The 27207-nt window shown below is 37.5% G+C and overlaps 2 protein-coding genes across 6 annotated transcripts in view; one reads left to right on the top strand and one right to left on the bottom strand.

Moving 5' to 3' along the window:
• Nucleotides 1-5725: 5725 nt before the first annotated feature.
• mrps16 (mitochondrial ribosomal protein S16) lies at nucleotides 5726-10239 on the bottom strand. The gene is made up of 4 exons (XM_046075087.1): nucleotides 10078-10239; nucleotides 9818-9848; nucleotides 8517-8783; nucleotides 5726-6046 (listed from the first exon to the last, which is right to left on the bottom strand). The coding sequence occupies exons 2-4, from the start codon at nucleotides 9828-9830 to the stop codon at nucleotides 5934-5936; spliced, it is 393 nt and encodes a 130-aa protein (XP_045931043.1). The 5' UTR covers nucleotides 9831-9848; nucleotides 10078-10239; the 3' UTR covers nucleotides 5726-5933.
• A 12907-nt stretch (nucleotides 10240-23146) lies between these two features.
• pax7a (paired box 7a) overlaps nucleotides 23147-27207 on the top strand; it is a 44195-nt gene continuing 40134 nt past the window's right edge. For 3 of the 5 annotated variants that reach the window (XM_046076204.1, XM_046076208.1, XM_046076206.1), the window contains exons 1-4: nucleotides 23147-23231; nucleotides 24544-24779; nucleotides 25606-25750; nucleotides 26167-26295. In XM_046076204.1, the coding sequence (XP_045932160.1) occupies nucleotides 23147-23231; nucleotides 24544-24779; nucleotides 25606-25750; nucleotides 26167-26295 (595 nt within the window). The remainder of the gene's footprint in view (nucleotides 23232-24543; nucleotides 24780-25605; nucleotides 25751-26166; nucleotides 26296-27207) is intronic. The other 2 variants (XM_046076207.1, XM_046076205.1) reach the window with 2 other exon arrangements.

Raw genomic sequence — 27207 nt, 5'->3', positions numbered from 1 at the left:
CGACACTGTTGTAGAGGTTTCCTGGCTAGTTAATGGATGTTGAGATGTTCTCATACTGCTTGGTGTTGTTTCAGTTTCATGCTCAGGAGATGTTTGTGTGAAATGAGTTGTCATTGGTGGGAATGTAGAGTGCGAACTTGGTGGCAGTTCCGTATTTGTGGTGGAACTGATTGTTGTTGAATGATCATTGTTGGTAGTCATTGTAAATCCATTTGTGGTGAGTGTTGATGGCGGGGATGCAATTTCACTTGTTCCTGTGTGTGTCATTGTTGTAGCAGATGAAGATTGTTGCTCTGTGGCTGACGACACTGTTGTAGAGGTTTCCTGGCTAGTTAATGGATGTTGAGATGTTCTCATACTGCTTGGTGTTGTTTCAGTTTCATGCTCAGGAGATGTTTGTGTGAAATGAGTTGTCATTGGTGGGAATGTAGAGTGCGAACTTGGTGGCAGTTCCGTATTTGTGGTGGAACTGATTGTTGTCGAATGATCATTGTTGGTAGCCATTTTCACTCCATTTGTGGTGAGCGTTGATGGCGGTGATGCTATTTCAGTTGTTCCTATTCCTTTTGTTTTGCCTATTTTTGCTGTATAACTGGAGTACTTTTCTTCAGAATCACGAGTGTCAGGTTTAATTAGCAAAACATCTGACATTTTATTGCTTGTCATGTTTAGATTTGATAGATTCTTTTCTGCAAAGTTATCCTCTATCCTTGGTGTCCTCCATGTTTCATCAGGTTGGTCTTTTTTTGCATTTTGATTTCCTGTTAAACAAGACAATGTTTTTGCATAAAAATTGTATTTGCCAGTGCACCTCATAGCATTTGCATCACAATTTAAGTTTAATGTCAAATCTTCAGTTTACACAAATTTAACATTTGTCTTTTTATTGTTTTAACAAGGTGTCCCTGTAATACCCTGACAATACCCTGTCTTAGCCAATTCTGTCGGCAAAGTTTACAATCATGATATAATCTTGTTGAATTTAGTTTTTATTTAGTTTAATTTTATTTTATTTATATTTGTTCATCTTCAGTATTGCAGAGGCTGGCTTCTAGACTCAGTTTTTTAACATATTAATAACTTAAGTCATAAAATAAAAATCCCTTCAATGTTGAATTGGCTGTATTTTATTTCCCTCTGACACATATTTAATATCTGTGTAATGTTTGTATACTTACACCATTCCGTTTCTTCAATTATTAACTGATTATTACAATCTACAGTCTGAAAACTGCATGAACAAATAGGTATGAATGTCCTGAGAAAGTTATGCAACAGATAAGTAATGCTTTACGGAAACCCTAAGAAGCTTATACATTTTATTTATGAGATTGAAAATTTATGTAATTATGTCGACATAACAAATTTTGTTTTACAGAGATAACCGGACAATTTGCTCAACATCTTGAGATAACAAAACTTTGTTTTCCTGAGATAACAACATAATTAATTTGAGACCTCGAGAAAACAAAAGGATAGTCGAGTATATTAAACGTATGCAGGAAACATCATTCAGTGTAGCAATGTCAGAGGAGCAGGAGAACATTGATCACCGTAGGACTGACCCCGAATAGTCGAAGATTCAATGCTTCGATGGGCGGAGCCTGATTCGACTGTCAATCTCACAGTCGAAGCTTCGCAGCGAAACAAGGATCATGCCACACCATGCGATATGGTGGTACTCAATGTCTGATTTTACATAGAACTACCAGTTTTCTTACAATAAGTTAATATACAGCCTATTACAATAAACATTTCAATGTTTAATGCTGTAAATAAACATGTAAAAAGAAAAAAACTTTCAATAAATGTTTTTATTTAATGCGTGAATAAATCCAAAATTGTAATCCTAACCCTGGGTCGTCAGTGTCGTCAATGTGTAGGCGTAGCGTGTATGTGTGTAGTGGAAGAAGAGACGGAGCCCCAGCTTCACCGGTGTTGTGCCATGTTGTCTGCACCTCGCAGGACGGATAATTTCTTACCGTTGATTAACCACACAAAGAATATAATATCGTTAATAAATATCCGCCTACTTGAAATAGACCCGCAAGGAACCAAGACGTCTATGCAGTTGTCGGCAGCACGGCATGCACGCAAAACTCTGCACAAGACCAGTGAGTGGAAGGGGACAGAGAAAGAAAGAAAAGGGTCAACTATAAGCGTCAGTTTAGCTGGAAATTTACTGTGTAAATTGAATGAATAGAGACTACAGCTCTGAACCTTCTCAAGATTAAAGTGGAGCCACCATGAGTCCCCCCCCCCCACCCCCACGACTACAGGCAGGACTTGACGATGTATGTAAATCCCTAGTCGGGGACAGCCCTAGATCACCGCATCACATCTCTGTTCAATTAAAAATTGTTTTATTTCTTGCTGTTTCAGATAATATACATATTAGTGTGCGTCATCTAAGAAGACAGTTAGCAAGGCTACAGCTTTATCAGCAGCCTATCACATTTAATTCATTATTGTTTCCTTGAGATCTCAAATTAATTATGTCATAATCTTGAGAAAACAAAGTTTTGTTATCTCGGGAAAACAACATTTGTTATTTCAAGATAATGACATAAATAACTTGAGATCATGAGAAAAACAATTTAATCCAGTATCACGGGAAAACAGAGTAAATTAAATGTATAAATGAATCTCAGGGCTTCCATAACGATTTTAATTGGACCCAGATTTTTGAAGAAGCTTCCCAAAAAACTACTACAGGTGACGTATAAGGTAAAATAACATATAAATGACAACCAAAATAACATTCACATTTTTATGAACATTATTGTTCCATAAATAACTCTTTGTACTTTGTACTGAGTACAAATAACCTTAAAGTATTGTGTGAGAATTAGTGTACATTTTAACAGAGAGGAGCAGAGTAATGTATGTACTATGTGTACTTTCTGTTTTTATTGCAGTTATTCTTCAATGATTTGCAGGAAAACTAAAATTAATCATGGGAAAATGTAATTGCAATGTATATATTGTTTAATGATTTTAGTATTAAGAGTGTTAAATTCAAAATAATTACAAAAATCACAGACTTACCGCCTTTTTGTGTAAACAACACACAGAATACAATGAGCACGATGACCACAAAAGTAAGGATGATAAGAAGGGTAGAAAGCCTCCTCCAATTATAGGATCTCAAATTAATCCACTTATTCATTTTCCTGTATGAAATACTTCAACTGCTGCAATGTCTTTCACGCCATGAACGTGTATGCAGTGCAATGAAGTAGAATAAAGTTGAGGTCCTGTAATTTTCAGTCTTGCAGTAAATTTCCAATAAACTCCCCTAATGATCGTCGGTGAATTGGCAGTTAAGTTTGATCCTGTGGCAGTTTTAGGCCATATAAACATTTGTCAGTATCAGATCTACTGTGTGTCATCAATGATCAACTGGTAAACTGAGATTGTTACAGATGTAGTCCCCTCCCTAGGAAAACGTTTTGTGTATTGTGGCATGACGCTGCAGCGTTTACAGGTCCAGATCATGGTGACGTTGAAGTGAACAAGAACTAAGGTATGAGTGGGTGAGGTGGAGTTTAGGTAGGTGTGATTTTAGTAGGAAAATCACACAATGATACATCAGACACCAGTGATTTAATAAACAATGTATGAACAAGTGTATGAACCAAAAGGCTCACTGAGTGAATATGTTTATAATACAGTCAAATACGTGTGTTAATTTTGTGTCATTAAATGTATTCTTTGGCACAAATAAATACATTATGCCTTGATGTACTTGCTCTGACAAGCCATTTGTTTTGTGTTTACTGAGTTATGCATAGCATTATTGATATATGCAGTGTGTTACACCATTGAGGTAACTTTTGTTTATACTGAAACTGTAACTGCATTTTTTTCATCAGTAGAGTGGTATTCTGTAATTTTGTTACAGATCTTGTGTAAAATCAATCCTGTAATTCTTACTACAAAAAGTTATAAATGAATGTTATTAAATGTTGTTACATTTTTTATTTATCAATCCATGTTTTGTTCTTCATACACACCTATTCAGTTGTTATATTTCATTAACTCTGGCAAATAGTATTTTATTTGCTTTGTTGTTGAAATTTATTTCAATCCGATATTTATATGCTGTGGCCATGCCATAATGAAGGTCACGTGACTCTTAAGAAATTTTGCATTGAGCAACATATTTACAATATAGTTAATTCAATTCATTAGAATTGAATAGCCATGCTATAAATACACTGGTAAACATGATCCCAGCAAAGTTACTAAACCTTCTCAATAGCACCAGGAATCCATAGGCTGTGGTAAAACACAAATATTTTTCTTGATCTTGAAACCACAAGAGGTTTGGGTAAAGTTCTCCACACCTGTGTTTGCTTATTAGAAGATATGTTCTGAAATACCACGGAACAAAAAAACCCTGAATATTTCATAATGGAAAGCTATAATTTCATAATAATGGAAGTTATTTGGGGCATTTTTTATTTTTATTTTTACAATTTTATCTATTATGTTGATGAAATAAGTAAATCAGATCATATTTATTGATACCGACCCAGAGTGGAATTGCTGACTATAATTTTTCAGCAACACCCTGTTGCTAATTACAGTTGAATTTTGAAATGCTCAGTACGGCAACATGTTCAAGAATCAACCTGACTTTTATGCCACAACCCTAAAGGAAATTTAGCAATACCAACAGCAGAACTATTTTAAGTTTTGTATTTGTTTCTGCTGTACTTGTTACCTGGGTGTAGCTAAGTGTGTCTTGGCTCAAATATTCTTTTTATCACTACCTTTATCAAACCGCACTTCTGACCTTTTCAAGATAGAGCAAGCACGCAAGGACTACTCATGTGACAGGCACACCAGACAGCAGTTTATATATACTGGAGAAAATTCATCATCAAAATATGACTTATATTTCAGTTCAATTAGTACTTGGTTATCACTGCTAATGATCCCCCAGAGCTCATCTTTGTGCCTTTTGTGAACAGAGCCCAAATAAGCTTTAGGTTGTTAATCACAGAATTAAGTGTGTGGCATGATAAATATTATATTATTGTTGCTTTTTCCATCTTAATCAAGTCAAATCTAGCCTGAAACTACTTATTTACTGTATATGACTCTTTGTGCATTTTGGTGGTCAATACAAGTTAAAACTTACAGGATGACCCCAATGACTGATGGGGGAAAAAAATGCCACTTGGCTATTTCACATGATTTACTGTATCATGATTACAAAAATATTTGCACTTACATGACTTCTTCCAGTGAAGAGTCATTTTCCAGTTTACAATGGTTTCCTTATCACACAGTACAAAGTGAGTAAGGGTGGAGAATTTGCTATTGAGCCAAAGAAGAACTAAGTGCTGTAAATCGACAAACCCACCCACTTTTCTTTTCTGATTTCTTTCTCTTTCTTTCTTTTACATTACTGATGTTTACTATTAATTCATGTGTGCACAGTCACATACACTCATGACCCCCCCTCCCCAAAAAAGACAAAGATGATAGACAAAAGGAGGAGGGATGATTTCAAGGTTCACAATTCAGGTTGAAAGAAAACAAAACGATTGATCTTTTGATATTCTTGGTGCGGATCATCTGTAAAGGAGAGGACAATAGAAAAAATCTGCTACTTTTCCTGCAAACAAAAGCTATAATATTGAAATACTTTATTTAAGTCAAATAATTGCCTGTTATCGCTCTCAACTCTCAAAAAACATAACATGAAGATATGTCATTTTATCATGAATAATTTTTAATATGAATTGTTCATAGCTGCTGCTAAAGCAACAAACACTTCAATATTCCATATCTGACGTTGCTACGAGCAGTCCACTCAACAAGTTAGGAAACAAAACGACCAGTTCTCTCTCATCCTCTTGAACTGGACAGTCACACACAGTCCCCAGCTTTTATTCTCACACTTCAGCCTCCTTCTGTCCCTACTCCAGACCATCCCCTGTTCTTGTAGGTGCTTCTGTCATCTCCATTTGGGCCCTTTGACGCTCTGCCTCTGTTATCGTCATAGGGTGCAGAGGGAAAAATCCAGCCAACCCTGCGGAAAGAGAGAGGGGAGAGAGTAAGACCACAGACATTGCCTGGAGATGCCACAATCTTTCGGAATTGACAATGCTGATACATCGTCATTTTAAAATAATTTTAAAATAATTTAAATTCCTTGTACGCAATTTCAGGGGGAACCAACCGAGTAACATTTTAGATGCTTGTTATTAGGCTTGCCAGTATGACTTTCAATCCCATTAAAAATCAAGACATCCTCTCTCCATTAAACTGATGTGGACATGCTGTATTGAGGTGGTGTTTTGTAGGGGGGCGACGCTGCGTCAGACTGCTTGACATCATCTTTAACACAACAACACAATAACCCCCTGCACTTTTCCAGCAGTTGGGAAACAACACAAGCATCACCGCAGCTTTAGCTGCAACCTTTATTCATTGATAAACTGTAATCTACACTGTACATTTACAACTGAACTTCACAGCTCACATTTTCCTCTGCTCCTTCTCTCTACTGCTCAACCACACACACACCCAAAAAGGAGCTACTTGACGGCGACTGCAAGTAGTGGAGATAATATTACAGGACTAGTAAAAAAGAAAAATGCATCTGCACCTGTTTGGGAGCATTTTGGGTTTAGCCCCAATGATAAAGGCAGGGGTCAGCGATCAGGCTAAAAAAGAAAAAAAAAATAGAATTTATTTAATCGCAATCATGATCCACATTCTAAATTGTGATCTTTTTTCTCAATTTTGAAATTTCCCTGTAGACTACAGCCAGTCTTAAATAGCCTATGAATATCTCCATTTCACCATTAAAAACAACATTACGTTAAAGATATTACATATTACTTCACCTAAGGAAGATCCACGTTAAATAATTCATCCAATAAGCATAGCCATCTAGTTGGCTACATCCATCTATTGGTTTGTACAGTGGATTAGGTAGTCAATAAGGTTATTTGAAGTTTGCAGGTATAAGTAAATGGACATTAAATACCGCAATCTATATGATTCGCATGAAAAGTCTATTGTGGATGCCTTAGATCACAATCTCAATCTAAAATAATAAGGTTGCCCACCCCCTAAAAAAAGTGAGCCAGCCAACATGGACAAAGCTGTATGCACATCATCTCTGTTCAGCCTACTGACGGGCCTCCGTTGCAGCAACAAGTGTCATCGAGTCCTCCAGCAATAATCAATGGAAGAAAGGAGCTTATTTCCTATCCATTCATTATTCTATAGGCCAGAAGTTTTTAAACCAAGCAAGACTTGCAGGCTAATTGCATATTACACACACAGCATTGTAGGCTATACAATGGCATACATGCTACAAGTGTTGTGGTGGCAGCCCGGCTGACGGTGAGTGTCCTGGTTTTTTCTCCTTTTTATCAGTTTTTCTGCTTTTTTCCAAGGGTTTTCTGTTCCCTGCCTGCCTCCCTGTGTTTTCTCCCCTGTGTGCTCTCTCTCTCTCCCTCCCTCTGCTCCTGAGCCCAGCCAACTACCTGCACCTGCATCTCATCAGCCACCTCGTCAGCCTGCCACACCTGCCAGTAATCATCTCATGACTGCCTGTATTTCAACCCCGGTTCTCCACACCATCCTCGCTTGATCGTTGTTGCTCCATACCCGGTGCCACTTCCGTGTTCAGGCTTCCATGTTTTTCCACATTTTCCCTGTGCCTTGTCGCTGCCATCCCTAACCCTGTCTCTCTGTCTGTTTCCCTCCCAGGTACACTCACCCTCGTCCTCCCTTCAGTCAGCTGGGCTCATCCACCGGCCCTCTCCACCTCAGACTTCCCTCACGGCGTCCTCCCAGTTCTCCCACCACTCCTCGCTTCCTCAGCCCCAGTGTTCCCCGGCTCTCTGGCCCCTTGTCTCCTTGGTTCTTCGTGCCTGTGCTTCCCCGACATCCACCTCTTCCTCCACTCTAATCCCTCTACCCCTTTCTCCCTCAATAAACCTCCTTCCCTCCAAACGTTGCATTTGGGTCCTCTCTGTCCCCACACCACACCTCGCAACAACAAGGACTTCAATCACCAGCAGCTCAGCTTTTACATTATTTTTTTTGTTGTTTTGTTTTTACAGAAATACCATCATATACCACGGTGAAATGTCAGGAAGGTATAAAGGTATGGAAAAATAGGCACTGCCCAAGAATACTTGTTATGACTATAAAATACGTATTTTATAATGTGTATTTGTACAATCCTTTAAACCAGAGGACATGGGTGAGGTACGTCAGGGTACATTGAACACATAATAGTACTAGACTGTAGTCATAATCTACGGTGGCATAAATATATAAAACAGTTCAAGGATTCTAAAGAATAGGAAACACACGGAAGTATATATCTAGATGAGTCTTGTGTGCTCGTAAAAGGCATGGATGGCCCTCCTTGATTAAACAAACCTCTATGAGTAGCACAACTCTCTGAGCAGGCCAGCAATAAAATTGAGCAATGTTGATCCACCTTAAAGTAACATGCTCATGCAGTGAATACACACCTAGAAGTTTGGCCACAGGCTTTGTAGGGTGTGCACCACAGCCGATCCAGTACTTGATCCGGTCGAAGTTGCAGCTGACAAGTTTCTCGTTGTAGATGTTTGGGAGGGGGTCGTAGGTACCCAGCTGCTCTACATATTTACCATCTCTTGCCCTTTTGTTATAAGCAGCCACAATGCGATAAAAGGGTCTGTTAGCTTGTTTGTGGCCCGCAAGAGCCAATCGGATGACCACATAACCCCCGTGGTACTTTTTTAGTAGGAGTGATGCTGCAGAAGGAAATGAGCATTGTCAAAAAGAGCAATAAAATGAGTTTCTTGTAACTGTTATACACCTCACTGCATCAGTGAGAGATGAATAACCAACATTCTGTAGACAGTAGATATACTGTCAGAGGCCTTAACCACCTTGTGCAACTCATTTCCTGAAAAGCACATGTTTTATCAGATTGACATCTTACTTCATGTATTGATCATATATTGTGTCTGTTGCTTTTCTCTTATATTGTGAAGCACTTTAAGACATCTGCTCTACAAAAGGTGTAATACATATACTCAGTTTATTACTACATACACCTAGCTAAGACTAATGCAGTCTAAATCCTACCTTTATAATGTTGAGTTTTTGTAAACAATGATTTAGAGAGGTTCTAAAATGTAGTCTACAATTACTGATATGGATGGAGTGGACAAAATATAAGAAACATCTCTCAGTGTATGGCAATATAAAAGAAAAGCACCTGAAAAGCACCTGAAACTACTAAAATGATCATATGAGTTAAATCAATTTCTCTAAAACATTATAACCTTCATGAAGGCAGGATTAATTGCCAAACTGTTTTCACAAGGTGTCCTTAATAAAGGGCAACTGATGGCATATTTGTATTGTATATTCATACTGTGTCAAATCAATTAGTGGATAAATTGACTGACAGAAAATTAAGCAACAATAATTTTGATAATCAATTAACCAATACACTTAATCAAGCAACAATGACAAATATTATCTAATTCTTGCTTCTCAAATGTAAATATTTGCTGCTCTAAAGAGTTTCACATTATTTCATATTGCATATCTTTGTGTTATTTATTTGTAAAGACATTTTAAGATGGTCTCTTAATTTTTCCACACTATGCTTTACAATATCAGTAAAGAAAATGAAAAATGTTAGTTTAGCCCCACAGTCATTGTAATAAACTTTACAGTAACGTTATGGCTCCAGTAAATGCCAATTTCCCCAGCAAATTTTGTTTACTATTTGAGAAAGCTGTCTTGTCTGTTCAGGCTGCATAACGTTACTCACATAAATGAACCATGGTGTTGGCTGGATTATCCTGCAACAGACAAAAAGACATCTTTATACCGAAGTGTATATAAGCACGTTAAATATATTTCTAAACAACGCCAGCAGTGAGTCTCATACTGTTACACATTTGCTACATATCAGATAACCCTGAAATGTCATTAAATGTCAAGAGCTAAAGGCTAACTTTAACAGTACAGAGCATCTCCTGTTTGAAGTCTACGTGCGGTTTGGAAATGAGTAAAAAATTTGCTAAATACCTCTGCGGATGTTTAACGTTGTAAAGCAAAATCTTCCTAGATGTCGCCTTTTTTATTCACCGTTCATGCGATGTAATTAACAGCAATAACTGTAGATTTCAGCAGCAGCAGAAATAATGTGACTTTCGTCAGTGCGCCGCCATGTTTAAACAGGAAGTTACGTAGCTGCCTCAACGTCATTGCAGCCCCGTGACGTTAGATGGCGCTGCCTCACTACATGAAGCTGAGGACCTACACTACTATGCATTGCATGAAACTGAAGACGTGCACTACTTTGCACTGCACAAGAATGTTAAACTTGTAATTCGTTTACGTTTCAGTGTGAAATATTCTCTGACACATTAAAACTATTTTCAAGAATTCACGTCAGCCTTGAAAATGTCCCTCAAATTAGAGAAGACTTAGACATGGCATTCAAGTTTTATAATGTTTTTTTTTTTTTTTAATTTATAGTCACTTTTGGTCAGAGGTGATAGAAGTACTCTGATTCTTAAGTAAAAGTAGTGATTACAATTCATATTATTACACTGAAATAATATGTTATAAGTAAAAGTCCCTCATTCAAAATTGTAAAAGTACAGAAATATTACAAAATGTAAAGTAAAGTAAAGTAGTAAAGTAAAAGTCCTACTTATTACACAGATTGTTCCCCTTTGAATGTTATAGACTAATAATGTATACTGTTATATTGTATATACTGTAATATGTACAATAGGATACTATTGTATTATTAATACAGATACATTAACATGTAAGCAGCATTTTAATATTGTAGCTCGCTGAGGTGGAGCCAATTTAAACTACTTTATGTACTACTGGCTAGTTCGTTAACATCATATTTTATGAAAAGATCTTCAGATACTGCTGTCAGATAAATTTAGTGGAGTAAAAGCACAACATTCATACAATAATATTATAATATTACGCTAAATACTGGATGTGTGGAATAGACAGAAGGTGTATCAAGTAGCAAACAATGGAAACACTTGAGTAATATAAAATGTCCTCACTTCAGTTCAGTTTTTCAGTAAATGCACTTAAAATTAAAATTGTACCACTGCTTTTGGTGATAAATTTCAGTGCCTTGTTGTACAGTATGCAGCAGCTACATTTATTCTACAATTGCGCTCATTGTATGTCTCAGTGGTGAATGCAGCTAAATTACTGAAATATGTGAATATAAATGTACCTATAGTTTAAGCACATGAATAATCCAGTCTTTATTTTCAGTAAAGGTAATTGAGCAGGAACAAAGATAATATCATAAGCATGACAAAAAAACAGCAGTTACATTTAATTATGACTTATATATATATAACTTTTATATATTATATTCACAACACAAACCTGGAGTAATGCACATGTAAATATCTGCCACATTGTTCTTTCTCTACACATAGGCTAGTTCTATTATTTTTCATCTGTTTATTCTATATTATATATTTTTACATATATGTATGTTTACTAGCTCTTTCTGATTGATTCTGATTCTGATAAATATAATGACCTGCCACTACAAGTTAAAGGCTCTCTGGTTACAGCTGTACTGTCAGTCATGTTGTCTTTCACATCCTCCTTTCTGTAATTTCTTTTCTACATGTGTTGTGTGTCTCACATTAGCAACACACTGAGGTTTTAAATCAGTTTCCACTGTTGACCCCAGCAGATATGAAACACTGATTTCCTGAGAGCATTCATGAATTCAGGGGTCATAGCTTTGCCTGATGTCGTCCAAGTGCACATAGATATCTGCCCACTGGGACTACCCTCCCCCCAACTCAGTCTTGGAACATGGTGATTTCACACTCCTGTGTGTGTGCGTGTGTGTGTGTGTGTGTGTGTGACAAACACATGGTTTTCTGAGAGGAGAGGTCACTGACGAGAGGTCCTTGTTTGTGATTCTGAAAATATCTTACTGTCCCTGCGTGACTCTTCATACGTAAAGTCTGGAATTGCGTATACCTGATTACAAACAGATAAAGAGACATTCCCTAAGAATATTTGTAAAATACTTATTTCTCATTTAATTGATTAATCCTCTTTAGAACAAATTTTATTGAAAAAGACACATACCAGGTTCCCACTTTATGCAGAATTTCTTCTGTAATGTTTAACTAACTTGTCTAAATTATGAACTATTAATACAGCACTGATGTTACTGTAAATTATTTCATGGAACACATGCCAACTGCTGAACATAAAATGCTTTAATTACCAAATTGAGAACTACTGTTTAAAACAAATCTAATTGAGTTATTCTATCACACTATCCAAACACTCACACATCTTAACTGAAAAGAAAAACAAGATTACAAGGATATTAGTTTAAAAACATTTGAACAGAAATCATTTTAGCAACCAGACAAACAACATAACACAAAACATTTGCTTCTCAACGACCAGGGATGGAATATTCAAGAGGAAAGCGTCGTTATTGAGTTGACCACGTTTTTTCTCTGGAAAAATCTAAAAATGAATAGAAGCTTTACTCAGTTAGGCAGCAAACAAAATGCATCTTACATGGTAAATCGGCAATGCATGATTATCTGAACAGTGACATTGATTCTAGTTGTGGCTCACTCTCTTGTGAGGACCCCATGCTCTTTGGGATACCAAGACGAGTTGTTCCTTTTCTAATCATCTGTGACAGTTCAGTTAGAGACGCTCAGATGATCAGATATTTTACTTGGAAAAAGGATGAGGGGTTTGCTTTAAACGAAGAAGGCGGCTCCGGACTTTGTAGACAAAGATGTCTGAATTTAATTTGATTATGTGGAAGATGCTACTAATGGGCCTATCTTCTAAGCACTGACCTTTCTCTTACATGCTCTTACAAACACCTTTCAGTACCTCTGTAAAATCATTGAGGTCATGGGTTTTACTTCATTTTCATAGTTTGTAATGTTGATTTAGGATTTCAGGTACATTGATAGCCCTTTTTTCTCTGCATGCAATATAAACATAATAGATCTTTCTTTATTAAGCAACTCAAGTTTAGAATCACATAATTGCTTTGTTTTGAATCAATTCTTGGCACATATCTCTAAAACTGCAGACAGTTATATGGTCTGCTTGAGATAGTCATTCAAATAATTAGAAAGAAGAGGCACCATTGATTGATGCAGAACTTTGGTCAGGTGTGTCTCACAATAGTGTGTCCGCTAACATCAGAGCTAGGAACAGGATTTTACATTAGAGCTTCTGTTAACGCTGCCACACACCCCAGAAGTTGCATAAATCCAAGCCTGAATTGTGCTTCAGATGTGGAATTGAAGAGAGCTCTGTTTTACACACTTACCTGATTACACTTTCTTTCATGATTAGTAGACTATGGTGTGACACACTGACAAAACAAATCACTTTGACATGTTCAGAAATATATTTGTTCACATATTGGTGGAGAGACCACTCTTACATCCATCCATTAGTTCAGCTAAAAATAAAGACTGTAAACAGGCGTCAATGGCTTCTCTGGCTCAGTCATAAGGTAACAGAATCCGCCTACCAACACCTTTAAAGCTCACTAATGACCATTTAATCTCATTCATTTAATCTATACACAAACAGTAATGTACACAAAGGGTAAAAACAACAATATTTCATTTTATGGCCGTTATTTGCTGGACTGTTTCTTGGGTTAGAGGAGTAACTCACATGGTTTTCTGGCAACTGCTACAAATGTTAATTAGTGAGCTTAAGAGGTTCTGGTAGACAGTTTTTGTTACTCTTCCACAGAACCAGGCTAGCTGTTTCTCTGTTTCCAGTCTCTGTGCTAAGCTTAGCTAACTGACTGCTTGCTGTAGCCCTCTTTAACAGACAAATATGAGAGTGGCATCGATCTTCTCTCTGAAAATATGCGTTTTTCCCTAAATGTCTATTATAGTGAGTATTATTTCAATCTTCCATTGGATCTAGACCTTTGTTTATTTATACATTTTAGAAATATTAGTGCATATCTAAAATTATTTTAAATGTGTAGCAATCATTTGGAAGTCGGACTCCCCTCTTGCTACTGGATAAGTTTCAGAAAACAACTGCACCCCCCTTGAAAATATCACAGTCTAGAAAGGGGTACAATACCTTCTTAGAGATTGACATGATATCCATATGCCTATGGGTGGTAACTGTTATAAGAATGTGCAGCACATTGGCTGCCCACTGCTCCTAATACTTTCATTAAGTGTTGCACTGTGTATGATTGTGTATGTGACAATAAAAAATTGATTTTGATATGATTTTGAATTTTCTTTGTCTAACTTTGAAAACATCTCTTTGTAGTGCACCTTCTTGTGTGTTGTGTATGACAGGTTTTAAAGCACAAATGTAGACACATTGGACAGGACCTCCAAACACAGAAATACTGTTCAGACATTTTTGGCCATGTTGACTATGCAATTCACTTGCTCGCCTTTGAAATGTGTAATGAAGCCATTAGAGTGCCCCCTAGGAAACCCACATTAACACTGGGAGGGGATGCAAACACTAACATGTGCCAGTATTCAAAATGGTACAGGGAAATGTTCAGAATGGGAAATGTTTTAAGTTTGTTTTTTGAAAGGAACACCATATGCATAAGATTCATAAGATTAGTCAGAATAAGGGATCCTTTCAATCAGAGACACCGTGTGACTTCTGGTCTGTGAGCTCTTTGTGATGCCCTCTGGTTTTTTAAGTATCTGTATCCAGCTTGAGCAGAAATAGACGTTATGGTTGCAGAGAGCACCTAATGGAAAGACAGGATTTGGTCACAGATGGGGGGTCAAGTGATCTCTCTTCTCTGGAAGGATGTTTCAGATGGTTGTGGTGAGACTAATTGTTATAGCATGCAAAATGGAGGCATTACTTTTATCTTAATTAACAAAGAGACCTTTTCTTTTCTGATAATTCTTTCCTAAGATTTGTCTACTCTTGCAGTCTCTCAGTAAAGCCAAAATGTTCTGTGTTCTTTGGAATTGAGAGGCATGAGGTTGCTTGCATCAGTCAACAAATTTTGTGGGTGATAGACAAAACCAACTACATACATATAGCAGTCCTTATTCACTGATTTGACAACAACAACTAAGCTTTTAAGTATCACTAATTATGTACCAACAGTGTTAATTTACCAAAGCAAACTGTTGTGCTGCCAAAATGGTACTCTGGATCCCTTTTCAAACATCAGCAATCATTTCAACCTGGACCACCACACTAAAATGTTGTTTTGTATCATTTACATCTTGCACAACACAACCTATTCAACAGCTTCAGCTTTAAGAAGCAAACCAATTCTTGGAGGGCTTAAACAGTGTTATGGGATATTATGTACATCTTCAATAAGCAGGATCATTAATGATGAGAAACAACATTTTGATAGTAAACGGGTTAAAGATAAAACACTGCACTTAATGAAAGACAAATAAAGAGTAAAAGAGAGCTGGTGTGACATGTAACAAATGTCACATTCCAATGGTGGAATGTGTACTTTAACTCAAGTTTTGAGGTACTTGTACTTTACATGAGTATTCCCTTGTTCCACTACTTTAACCTTCATCTGCACTACATTTCAGAGGGAAAGATTGTACTTTTTACATCACTACATTTATTTGACAGCTGAAGCTACGTATGATCAATATTTAAAATATATATTTTTTATTAATATATTTTATTATTTATTAAGTATATTAAACTACCCAACAGCATATGAGGTGCCATCTCGAATGGGAAAAAATGCTTCTTACAGCACTTTGCAACAGTGATAATTATTCAGTAATTTAATATGTCTGACATTGGTACTTTTTCTTTTAATACTATGGTATAGTATTAAAAGTAGTATTATAGCATTTTGGGCTGATAATACTTCTGGACAACATGTTGAATGTAGGACCTTAATTGTTTTCTTGTACTTGTAAGTATTTTTACATTGTGGCATTACTGATTTTATCTACGTAAAGGATCTGAATTCTTCTTCCACAACTGTCAAAGTCCAACAAGTACAAAAGAAGTTCACATACCCAATACTATCTGAATGGTCTTTTCATTTCTTTTTACTTATATTCATTCTCTATGCCCAGCATAGGCAGGTAAAACGCTATAACCTATCCTTCGTCATGTGCAATAGTCATTTAGCTATAGCCTTCAAAACTGTGAAGCTCTATTGAAGAATGCAAATATTTTTTTCTAAAACAATTAACAACCAGTGAGAGCACAGAGGGTACAGCTGGTTAAAGGTTATAAACATTCAGTCAGCACATCACATTGTGATTTCTGCTTTAACAGGTCGTGACCTGCTTCCTGTGTTGCTGCTCTCCCCAGACCTCTGCTGGCAGAGCTGAAACGGCAGAGCCACACTGGTAGGTTGTGTGAGAGGACAAGTGGATTTGGCATGCACATCAGAGCGTGATACCCAAGCATTTTGGTCCTATCACATGCCACACACACACACACACACACACACATACACACAAACACACACTCACTCACTCACTCTCTCTCTCACACACAGAGAGCATTCTTGGTCGTGTAAAATGGATTGTAACACTGGCCACTGTAATGAAATGATGCCAACAACCCACAGTATTCCTTTCCAGCCAAGATCACTAAAGGTTTCAGTGTAGGCCAGTGTCCAGTGTTGTTACAGCATAATAAGAGTTTAAACAACTGTGTGTTTTAACATTGTAAATATATAACAAGTTCTGTCTGCAGACAAGAGAACGATTGGGTAGCCATATTTGATTTTCCTTACATTCGGTTTAATGGACAGAGCACAAACAGGTTTAAATTTCACAAACTTAAAAGTAGATTTCAGTTTAGTTTGATCAATAAAAAAAAGTTCCAATTAATAGAAAAGGCCTTCTGGTTAATTTCTAGTCAAATCTTTGAAGGGATTTTGAGCCGAGCGACAAATATCATCAAGGACAAATTCTTACAAAATGTTCCTTCACTGATTTAGTCTCAGTCATGTTCATGCAGGCTTCGGGGAAATCTGTTCATCTGTGATCTTTCACATTTAGGTGTTAGTATAACCTGTTTATTGAACACCCAGTAGCAACGCAGAGACTACTCCTTGTGCAACTGCAATGATGCCCCTCTCTTAGGAAACTGACACTAAACCAAAAGCTGCCTTATCTTAGGGATATAGTAGGCGGCCATGACAAGTTATACACCATTTAAAATGTTGCATTATCTCAATGCGTTTGTGCCGGTCTGAGGCGAATCATCAAAGACACGAGATCAGCGGTTGGCTATGACATGGTACCTTGTTTATGCACAACTCGGAGTAGCAGGCATCGTGTTAAACTCTAACGGCCAACGCCATCTTTACATAAACAAACGCTAAACAAACTGGTGCTGAAGTGAAAGTGTGATTCCATGTGACAGTGAAACAGAAAGAGGTGCTTTATTGGTTTTCTGTTGCATTAAACAGAAGGGGACAGGTGAGCTCTGCTGTGGGATGATAAGAGCCTCAGTCTTTCTTAACGTATTGTGTGACGAGGATAAAGGAGCACTGTTGCACGTCCTGAGACGCTGAGGAGACAACAGTCATCATCGTTTCTTTGTCATGTGCCTCGTATTTTCTCCTTATTTGTTCCCCGTTAGGCTACTTCCTGGCTTCTAAGTGTGAGATCCCTCTCATTTTAAGACTTCAGATTTTCTGTCTTTGTGCAGTGCATTGTCCACCATCTCTATTGTCTTCCACCTGTTTCTTAGTGATCAAACTGCACTTGCACTCTCTTTCTTTCCTCCAGACCTCTATCTCCAGTGTCACTAGCTTCATTGCCATGCCTGTGCTGCTAGTGCCAATCGAAGGTGTTATCGAGGATGCACAGAATTCACACTATAATGAACAGTGACAGGATGTCACCCACTCTGCCACAGATCAACCCCCAGCCCGCTGCTGCCACCCCTGCACCCATCCAGCTGAGTCTGCCTGTTTGTGTGATGTCACCCGCACACCTCACAGAGTTGTTCTCTCTGCAGAGCAGATCGGCCTGTTGATGAACAATATTTACTCTCTCCCTTGTTCCCAGCTCGGCCTGACATGGCAGAGTTATCCTCTCATTTTCACCACAGTTGCACCATCGTTTGTTTTTTTCCATGTCTGGTTTGTCCTCCCTCTGATACCTCTGATCTCCTTGGAATCCAAGAGAGAGCTGCCCTCTCTAAGTGGCCTTTGGCTGTGTTTGATCACCAGTTGAGTTATAGATGTCTCCATGACTCATAACTCAGACGCCAGACTCAGACATCAACAAAACATATGTTGTTTTCCCAATCCCATACCACACATTGTGTGTGAATAGAATATATGGTGATGTAGGAAAAAACTAAGGTTGTTGTGGCATGTCTTGTGCTTTAATTTGATGGTTTCAGAGCTTTTTGGTTTTGGATAATCCAAAATGAAACAATATCTTCTTGTGACTCTGGAGATGAGTTGAGAGAAGATCAACCAAAGAGTGATTTTCTCTCCTCTGATTGTTTCTTTTGAAGGATTTTCAAGGTCCGAGGTAAAAAAGTTTTCAGTTTTTAACAAAAAAACAATTAGATGACTGAATAAAATGTGTGTAACAGATATTTTACTCAGTTCTTATTCCTTCCTTCTTCTTGATCCCTCAGATTCAGGGTTGGGAGTCACAGCTTTTCTAAGGACCATTTCAAAAAGGGTCAGTAATGCTGAACTTGTTCTACACACTGTAGAGTCTTTATGGTTGTATGAACTGGTGTTCTCTGTTGTTCTTTTGAAAACGTGTTCCATTTTCCTAACTAGCTGCATCACCTGTGGTGGCTTTATTTTATTATACTTCCTTTTTTCCCCCTTATATAAGTACTGTATAGAGCCAGGAGACTGGGCAGTGGGAGTTCAAGCGGGGTTCACAAGTATGGCTAACTTGTTCCAAATGAGTCTGAGGAATTCCTGCATCCTTGCTCTCCTTATTAACCAAACATCACCATGTCGGACCCTACATGCCTGTTCAGAGCTCCTCCCTGCGCCATACATAATGAGATGAGTATCTCAAATCAGCTTTCTTTAATTAAAGTTACAACTCAGAATAAGCTTTTCACCAGTCTTCTCCTAAGAGCGCATTTTATACGCTCTCCCTATATCGTGATAAAATTATTCCCATAAGGATATGATTACACATTAGGATAATTCTGAGCAGATGTGAAAATGTCTCAACAAGTTAACAAGGCTGTGGTGGAAGTGCAGACCTTCAAGAAAGTGTCTCCATTGCCTTTAACCTGGCAGCAGAGAAACTATGAATGGATAGAAGATGATGATAAAACCTGATAAATTTTCACTATTTTTTGTGCTTTGTGCAACTCAACTTCTTCCTTGAAATCTTTGGTTGGCAGTGTATCATAGTGACCACTGTTTTGTTTTCACAGAGGCAGATTTAGCATGCAGTACAGAGTTGAGGCCAGCCATCATGGAGGAGAAAAGGCAGCTTATGATTCATGTATTGAGTACTAGTGCAGATGTAAGATTATTTTTGAAAACATCTGCCATATTGTCAACAAAGAACAGAACTTGCCTTCAGCATTAATATGCCCACGAAATGGAAAATATCTTCAGGAAACTATGGAATTATTTTATAGTTCGGGCCAACGCGGATCATAACACTGCAGGATACAAAGTATTTGTCTGAATGTTTACTGTGTTTATGTTTGTTTGGGTAAATTATTTATTAACAGCCTGTTTTCTAAACTTGTGTGTTTTATATATTTCACTGTCTATGATCTGCACTTTAGGGCCCAAATTTAAAAAAAAAAAAAAAGAAAATAAAAAGGATTTTCCTTCTGGTTTTATGGAGTTTTTTATAGCATGCACCAGCACAGTAGAAAGGTTTATCAGCTCTTACAGAAATCTTTCAGAAAGTCAATTGGCTGTTATAATATACAGTATGTATAAATATATTCTGCAGACCATTCACTAAAGACAGAAAGTGTTGTTTGGTTGCGTTCAGCCCTCCACCATCACTTACCGGAAGATAAAAGCACTGTTATAAAATAAAATAAAAAAATAAAAAGTTTATATACACTTAATGCCTGTACTTCTCGCCTTTGTTCAGCTCAGACAAAGATAAAGCCTAAATTGGCGATGCCTCTCATCAATGTTTCCTCTTTGCGCTCCTCAATGTGAATAGCTAAACGTTGTTTATAGAGAAAATACATGGAGATAGCAAAGTGTTCACCTACAAGCAAAAAAGAAACTTTGGTAATTGCCATAACACAAATAATGAGAGGCTATGTAGGGAAGTGTTTGAAGAGCGGTCCTGATCAAGATAAGATTGGAGACTGTATCATAAGAGAGAGGAAGTGTTTTTCTGTCTGCTGCAGCTGAAAGGAAACTTAAGTGACAGAGTTGCTTATATGAGCCAGACGCTGAGCCGAACCCTGCAGAAACAACCAGGCTAAATGGAGTTTAGGGTGTGACGAGGACGAGTGTGATTCAGATGCTGCTTGTGGTCAGATAATACAGAAATATAATGCATTCAAACACACATTAGGAATACAAAGCTGTTCACTGGAGCAGCATACAATCACATAAAAGTAGCCCTATGTGGCTTTTGTTTTTTAGAATAATATTTGAGTACCAGTCGCCCACTAGTGGACATGGTGCCACAACAATGTGAAAATATACTCCTAAACATAAAATACAGACCATATACAGGCACTGTAAGATTAAAATCTATTTTTGCTGCTGAGCTCTTACTTTTTTGTTTCAAATGGTCTTACAAAATTAAAACTGGCTTATGGGCTACCAAAACATTTGACAAGTTTTTCTATTCAACACTTCTGGATTAAGCTCACTGCAAACCATGCTTTTAAGCAGGTTTTATTATTTTAAAAATTTGGATTTTGAAAATGTCCTTGAACATGGTGTTATATCAATAAAACGTTTAACACAAACAAACAACTGTACAATGTAGTGCGATCAAAGAACAATATGAAAATCGGGCTATAGTACACCCCACTAACTTTTATATTTGGATGGAAACTGTAATAGCACAGTACTACCTCAATATTCTTGAAATACCTAAAAACAAACAAAAACATCAGAATATAGCCTACTGCAGTCCTGAAAACACCTGTGTCTTTATGATTTTACAAACTAAACAACATCACATTTAAATGCATGTATAATAATGTTAATGAATTTATCTACACTCTACAAACTATTTTCTTTTTTGGAGTAATTATCAACAGTTGCATAACAAATGGATACTAGGCTGATAATGACAAGGATAAAAGAGGCAAGACCTGACGGTGGTGAACCAATGATATTTGCAGGGATACTTAGGGGATGATTAGCTTTATTTGCGTGTCTGTTTGGTTTCAAGAACATAGGCCTACCTGTTGTAGGGAGAGAGAGAGCGAGAGAGAGAAAGAGCGAGAGAGAGAGAGGTGAAATATTTGTAAAAGAAGACGCTTTCCATAAGATAGAATTTGCTATTGTCTGGATTTTACATGATTGATGCTTGACTTAATCCAGTGCTCTTTGCGCCTTCCCAGGAGGGTGCGGCGGTCTCTTTGTGCTTTTCTGTCCCATGTGAAGCAAACCAAAGCGGGAGAGTGAGGGTCATAGCTATTCGGCAGGGTACCAGATCCTTCCCACCGGCACATCTGCATGTGAAATCGCCATTTCACCCCTCCACACTCCCTAATTGTTGCTAAAATTATTTGTGAAATTGCCTTCCACCAGGAGTGTTTTCCACGGCAATTGTCACACAATTTTAGATGCACGGTGGGCCCACAGAGTTGACACATGCACCTCTTCTTTTCGGCCATATGTGCTCTTTTTATTCGAGTTTGATAGTAGCACATTATTTTTTTTAACAATTACCTTTAAGCAAGTACTCGAGGGCAAGTCAACCTGTTGTCATCAATAACGGGTCAATCCGAATGTAATTACCACAAAAGCTATAGGAGCGATTTAGATGTTCATGCTGCGCACATTTACTTAATTGAAAGGTTAACAAGGCAAAAGCATCTTATAGTCTAACCTTTGCCAAGCAGGGATTCTTTAGCGCAGCATTTGTCCATTAAGACACCACTTCATCATTTCCTGACTCTGAGTTATTTAGGGTCGTGATTTTTATACACGAAGCTCTGCGTGTGCACCAATGCATCTATGATATTTATTTAGGCTACATAGACTCCCGAAGTTTTATCGAGAACAGGTTGGTTTTGTTCAGTTAGTTCTAATATTTTTCTAAATATCATTTTTTTATATCGGAATTGAATCCTTTACCTGCAGACGATATGAATAATAAACTATTTTATCAACTTCAAATTATGTTTTTTTTAAACGAAATTAGTTCCGTTTTATTTACCAGCTCTGGTAGGCTGTTGTAATAGATGCAGTGTATATTTTTCAATTTATTGAGTTTCTCCCGATCATTCAAAGAAAGAAAATTATAATTTTAAAAGCATTGATATTCCACATGAACAGCTGAATGTCATGGAAGCAGACACGTTTTGAGAAGGAATTAGGATAACATTTAGATATAATAACATTTTGAACTGGTTTTTGGTGTATGGAGTCTGTATGAGGGAGGCAGCAGTGAATTAAAAGTGGAATGTGTCGCTCTGATTGGTCGGTCGGCTTGTGGCTAAACCCACTCTCTTTCATCCATAAAAGAAAGGCCAGAGAGCCTATGGGAGAGCTCGGGTGTCTCCTCCTACGACATACACGAAAGTTGGCCACTTAAACTACTTCCAACCAGCCAGCAGACATTATACTGAATCCAAACTACACCAAGGGAAAAGAATAACAGAACAATTTTTCCATCCCAGATACGCAACTTAAAGTGCAGCTGCTATATTTTGCACATTTGTATCTCGCTCGTAGCCGCCGTTATTTTTTTTATTTATTTTTTTTATTTTGGCACGTTAATCGCAGCAGAGGAGAGCATCGCTTTTTATTTTCCCCGGTGGAAGAAGGGCTTGTCCAATTTCTCTGCCTGGGATTGGGATTTGACAGCACGATTGAGCGTCTTTTTTTGAGCATTTCGAAGACATCCCGTTTTTGACTTGGACTTTGTGTGAGTAGCAGGTTCGAGTCCGTTTTGTTGTTTGTCTGAGTAGCTACAGGATGGCTACTTTACCAGGAACAGTGCCTCGGATGATGCGCCCTGCGCCAGGCCAGAACTACCCGCGAACCGGCTTCCCCCTGGAAGGTAAGAAAAACGACAACATGTGTTTGATGTTTGAACGTGTGCTGTGACAAAACTCCTCAGTGCTCCACTCTGTCAGCTTGTAGCGTGAAAGTCACACAGAGCACAGTTTGTTAGCGGCGACATGCTGGGAAATATAAAGGTGGGTGAACAAATACGACCTCCAGTCAGTGATGATTAAAGTTACAGCCTGAATCAAAAGTGAATTATAGTTGCACGAGTTGGCGCTTTGAAAATCAACCCACAGTTGTGTTTTGATTCAGCCTAATATCTTGTTATTGTCTGTTATGCATATGTTCAGCCTGTATTTATTTGTAACTGATTTCCGTTTATTTGAGTTTAGACATATCTTATCTCAGTAATTCTTGCTTATTATACAGAATCTACCTGATTTCTTTCTGTTCATTTTAATTTTCTGATTTATGTAGGCCTATTTGCTTTAAGTTTTGATGCTTTGACTGTCAAATAATAGATAAATTATATTACTAACACTAGGCCTAAAAAGATTTCTATTTTGAATAATTATTTGTACAATAATTGAGGCCGAGCTAACAGAAGGCCTAATTTACCTTCATAACTTCATAACATAAATAGGCAGGTGCTTTTTTGGTACATTTATGGAACATTTCTTACTCGTCTAACTTCCATTGTTACACATAGGCTATACGCACACATATACACACCAACACACAAAAGCAATCTAATTGGTAATTTTAAACTTCGATGTCCACACTCAAGTCGTCTGAACATATGGGCGGGGAAAAAGGATCACTTTGTATTTGCATGCATTTATGGAAACAGTTTTCCCATTACACCCAGTTCGTGCTCAAGTGCCCTGGACTGAAATGTACAAAAAACACGTAGCTCGCAAGTTACTCGAGCTCCTGGATATGTTCAAGTGGCCTGCTGCTGGAAATGGCAATAATACACAAAGCAGAGAGATGACTCAAAGGATCACATCAATATTTGTACAGCATGACTAGGAATAATCAAGGTGGGAAGTGTCACCCTCTTTAGTGTCTCTTGAATGTGAAATTGGATCGTGAAGTGGCCTCGGATACATCCTGTCAGCCAGACTGACGCTGGATGAATTTGGCACGACGTTATCTTGAAAATGTATAATATATACTATAATAATGTGCGTAAACTGCGTCCTCTTTAAAGTCAGCAACATAGTAAATATGCCACTATTTGATTATAACACATTAACTTCATACATAGCCAACCATAACAGTGAACATTTAAAGCTTTAGAGGACCGGATGTGTTGTTGTTTTCTCTTGTTTTTGAGACTTTTATTGTTTATTGTGGCACAGTATCCACCCCTCTGGGCCAGGGTAGGGTGAACCAGCTTGGCGGTGTGTTCATCAACGGGAGGCCACTGCCAAATCACATCCGACACAAGATAGTGGAGATGGCCCACCACGGCATCCGACCCTGCGTAATCTCGCGACAACTGCGAGTTTCTCACGGTTGTGTCTCCAAGATCCTCTGCCGATACCAGGAGACCGGCTCGATCCGTCCGGGGGCCATAGGAGGCAGCAAGCCCAGGGTGAGTGGGATCCATGAACCGGTGTGTGGGTCACTGTAGCGCGAGGATGGGCGTCACGAGGTTCATGACACCTGAGTGAGCTCAAAACTGAGGTTGTGTTATCATAGTAGCCTGATGGAGTGCAACGATCAAGGCATGATGTTAGACCTCCTCTGTTTGAAAGTATTTTGGTGTTAGAAATAATAATAAAAATGAATAACAACAATAATAATGATGATGTCTAACTAGTAAGTGTCTCCTACATTTTTAATTACATTTAGCCTACATTACAACCCACTTGTAAGGTCATAACAAACTTTACATCTGATATTTTGTTCCTCCTAAATATTTCAATAAATAGACTTTTTTTACATAACCGACCAAATAAAAATGTATGAAAACATTTACCCTAAAAAATTAAATTTAAAATAAAAACACTGAGAAGTCAGTTCATATAATATATTTATTTTTCTCTGTGGTTCTCATTAGCAATTTATTATACAGTAATATGAATATTTAATATTAAATAATGGGCATATTTGATATTTTTTCATTACAGTAGCTTATTTTTGTAGCCTCTATGGGCACATATCGTTTTTCATTTATGTTAAATATTTAGTTTATGCTGTAGTGCCGCTCACTGGCCTATAATATTTCCATTAAATCTAAATCTAAATAATTAATAGTTTTGTCTTTTGTTTTCAATTCATACGTTGTAGCCTATGTTTTATAGCATCACCTTTCTTGTTCATCTTTAACATTCCTCTCAATTAAAACTGTCTAAAATTTCTTCTTTCCCCTGCTTTTGTCTTTTTTTCCTGCCTTTTCACCACTTTCAAACTTAAAGCAGGTGGCAACTCCTGACGTGGAGAAGCGGATCGAGGAGTACAAGAGAGAAAACCCGGGTATGTTCAGCTGGGAGATCCGGGATAAGCTGCTGAAGGACGGGGTGTGCGACAGAAGCACAGTTCCTTCAGGTGAGGCTTCATCTGGTAAGCTGCACTTTTTTTTCTTTATTACGAGCGAACACTGCAGCAACACTTCTGAACATCACTTTGAGTCCAACATGTTTTAAGCCCCAGTTACTGATAATAAAATGTTTCAGTGTAGCAGGAAGCACACCTGCAGCTGTTTGATGGAGAAAAAAATCACCTTTTTTGGGGGAAAATATGCATTTAGTGCTCAATAGTTCATTTTTATTTCGCATTTATAATTTATATTTATATATAATATAATTTTGCTCAATATAGATTTTTTAAAAACATTTTCTCAACGAAGCTGCTTCATGTAAAACTTTTCATGTGCTATATTTTGTATGGTATCCTTCTAAAAAATGTATGATAGGATTACTATGGTTCTTTTATGGGTTTTAGGGCTAATCACCCATTTACCTTTTTGTTGCCATTAGTGAGCTCCATCAGCCGCGTTTTGAGGGCCCGATTTGGCAAAAAAGATGACGAGGATGACTGTGATAAGAAGGATGAAGATGGAGAAAAGAAAACAAAGCATAGCATCGATGGCATCCTCGGTGATAAATGTAAGTTAACAGCAGAAAGTATATGGCCCTTTTGTATATGTCTGAAATAACTAATTATTATTATTACTATTATTATTATGTAGAGTAAATGACAGCCTTGTAAGCAGGAAGCAATTGTTTTAAATAGACTTCCTACTTTACGTCCTCTTGGGAAATTGTCCCACATCCGAGCTGCAGCTAAACGCAGAGAATTTATTCCTGCTTTTAACTCCGAGCCAGCAGTTGTTCATTCACTCAATTATTTATGAGAGCCTTGGCAGAAGGTATTTAACTGCAGAAAATTAATTTGTGTAGCGAATTCCTCCTCATTCATTCACTTCATTTAACGACCTCTAAACGACAGCTGACAGTTGACCCGTTTCACAATCGATGTCAGTTCACTGACATTTACCACTTGTCAGTTAAAGTGGAAATCAATGCTCATATCATTATTTGCTCTATTAGTAATGCTGCGAGGAGGTTAAAATAAGGCTTTGATGCAGGTATTCGCTGTCAACGCTTGTCAATAGTGTCTCACAAGCTTATAATAACATTAAAATGTATTGGCATCTCCATTTGGTATATAATAATTTTGTAGCATTTATTCTTCGTATTTAAAATGATATATTATATATTGTAATAAAATATCAACACACGGGGGACATTAGAAGCAATTACACTTTTAAGCAGAAAATGTGACAGTATTTTTATTTAATAATAATTTGTCTAATGGAGTTGTTTGGCATTTTACAAGACAGACTTGTGATTTTATTGTCATATTTTGTTGCCACATTATGTTAAGTGCTGCACTGTTTTTCTTGCCCTTGGAGTGAAAAGACGCACAGCTACCAAACGATATAAAGGTTGGCCCCTTTTGATTATCAAACATGAGTGAATGGGGTTTAGATAAGAGTTCACAAAAGCCTCCCTTTT

The sequence above is a fragment of the Micropterus dolomieu genome, linkage group LG18 (genome assembly GCF_021292245.1).
Source record: "Micropterus dolomieu isolate WLL.071019.BEF.003 ecotype Adirondacks linkage group LG18, ASM2129224v1, whole genome shotgun sequence".
In the NCBI taxonomy this organism is placed as follows: Eukaryota; Metazoa; Chordata; class Actinopteri; order Centrarchiformes; family Centrarchidae; genus Micropterus; species Micropterus dolomieu.
Note: the sequence above shows the minus strand (reverse complement) of the source record. Positions and strands in the feature narration are given on the sequence as shown.

Excerpts from the sequence above, each read along its gene's own strand:
- mrps16 (XM_046075087.1), bottom strand. Across the intron at positions 6,047-8,516 it reads GCCTGTGGCCAAACTTCTAG|GGTTGGCTGGATTTTTCCCT; the intron begins GTGTGTATTCAC and ends CTCTTTCCGCAG.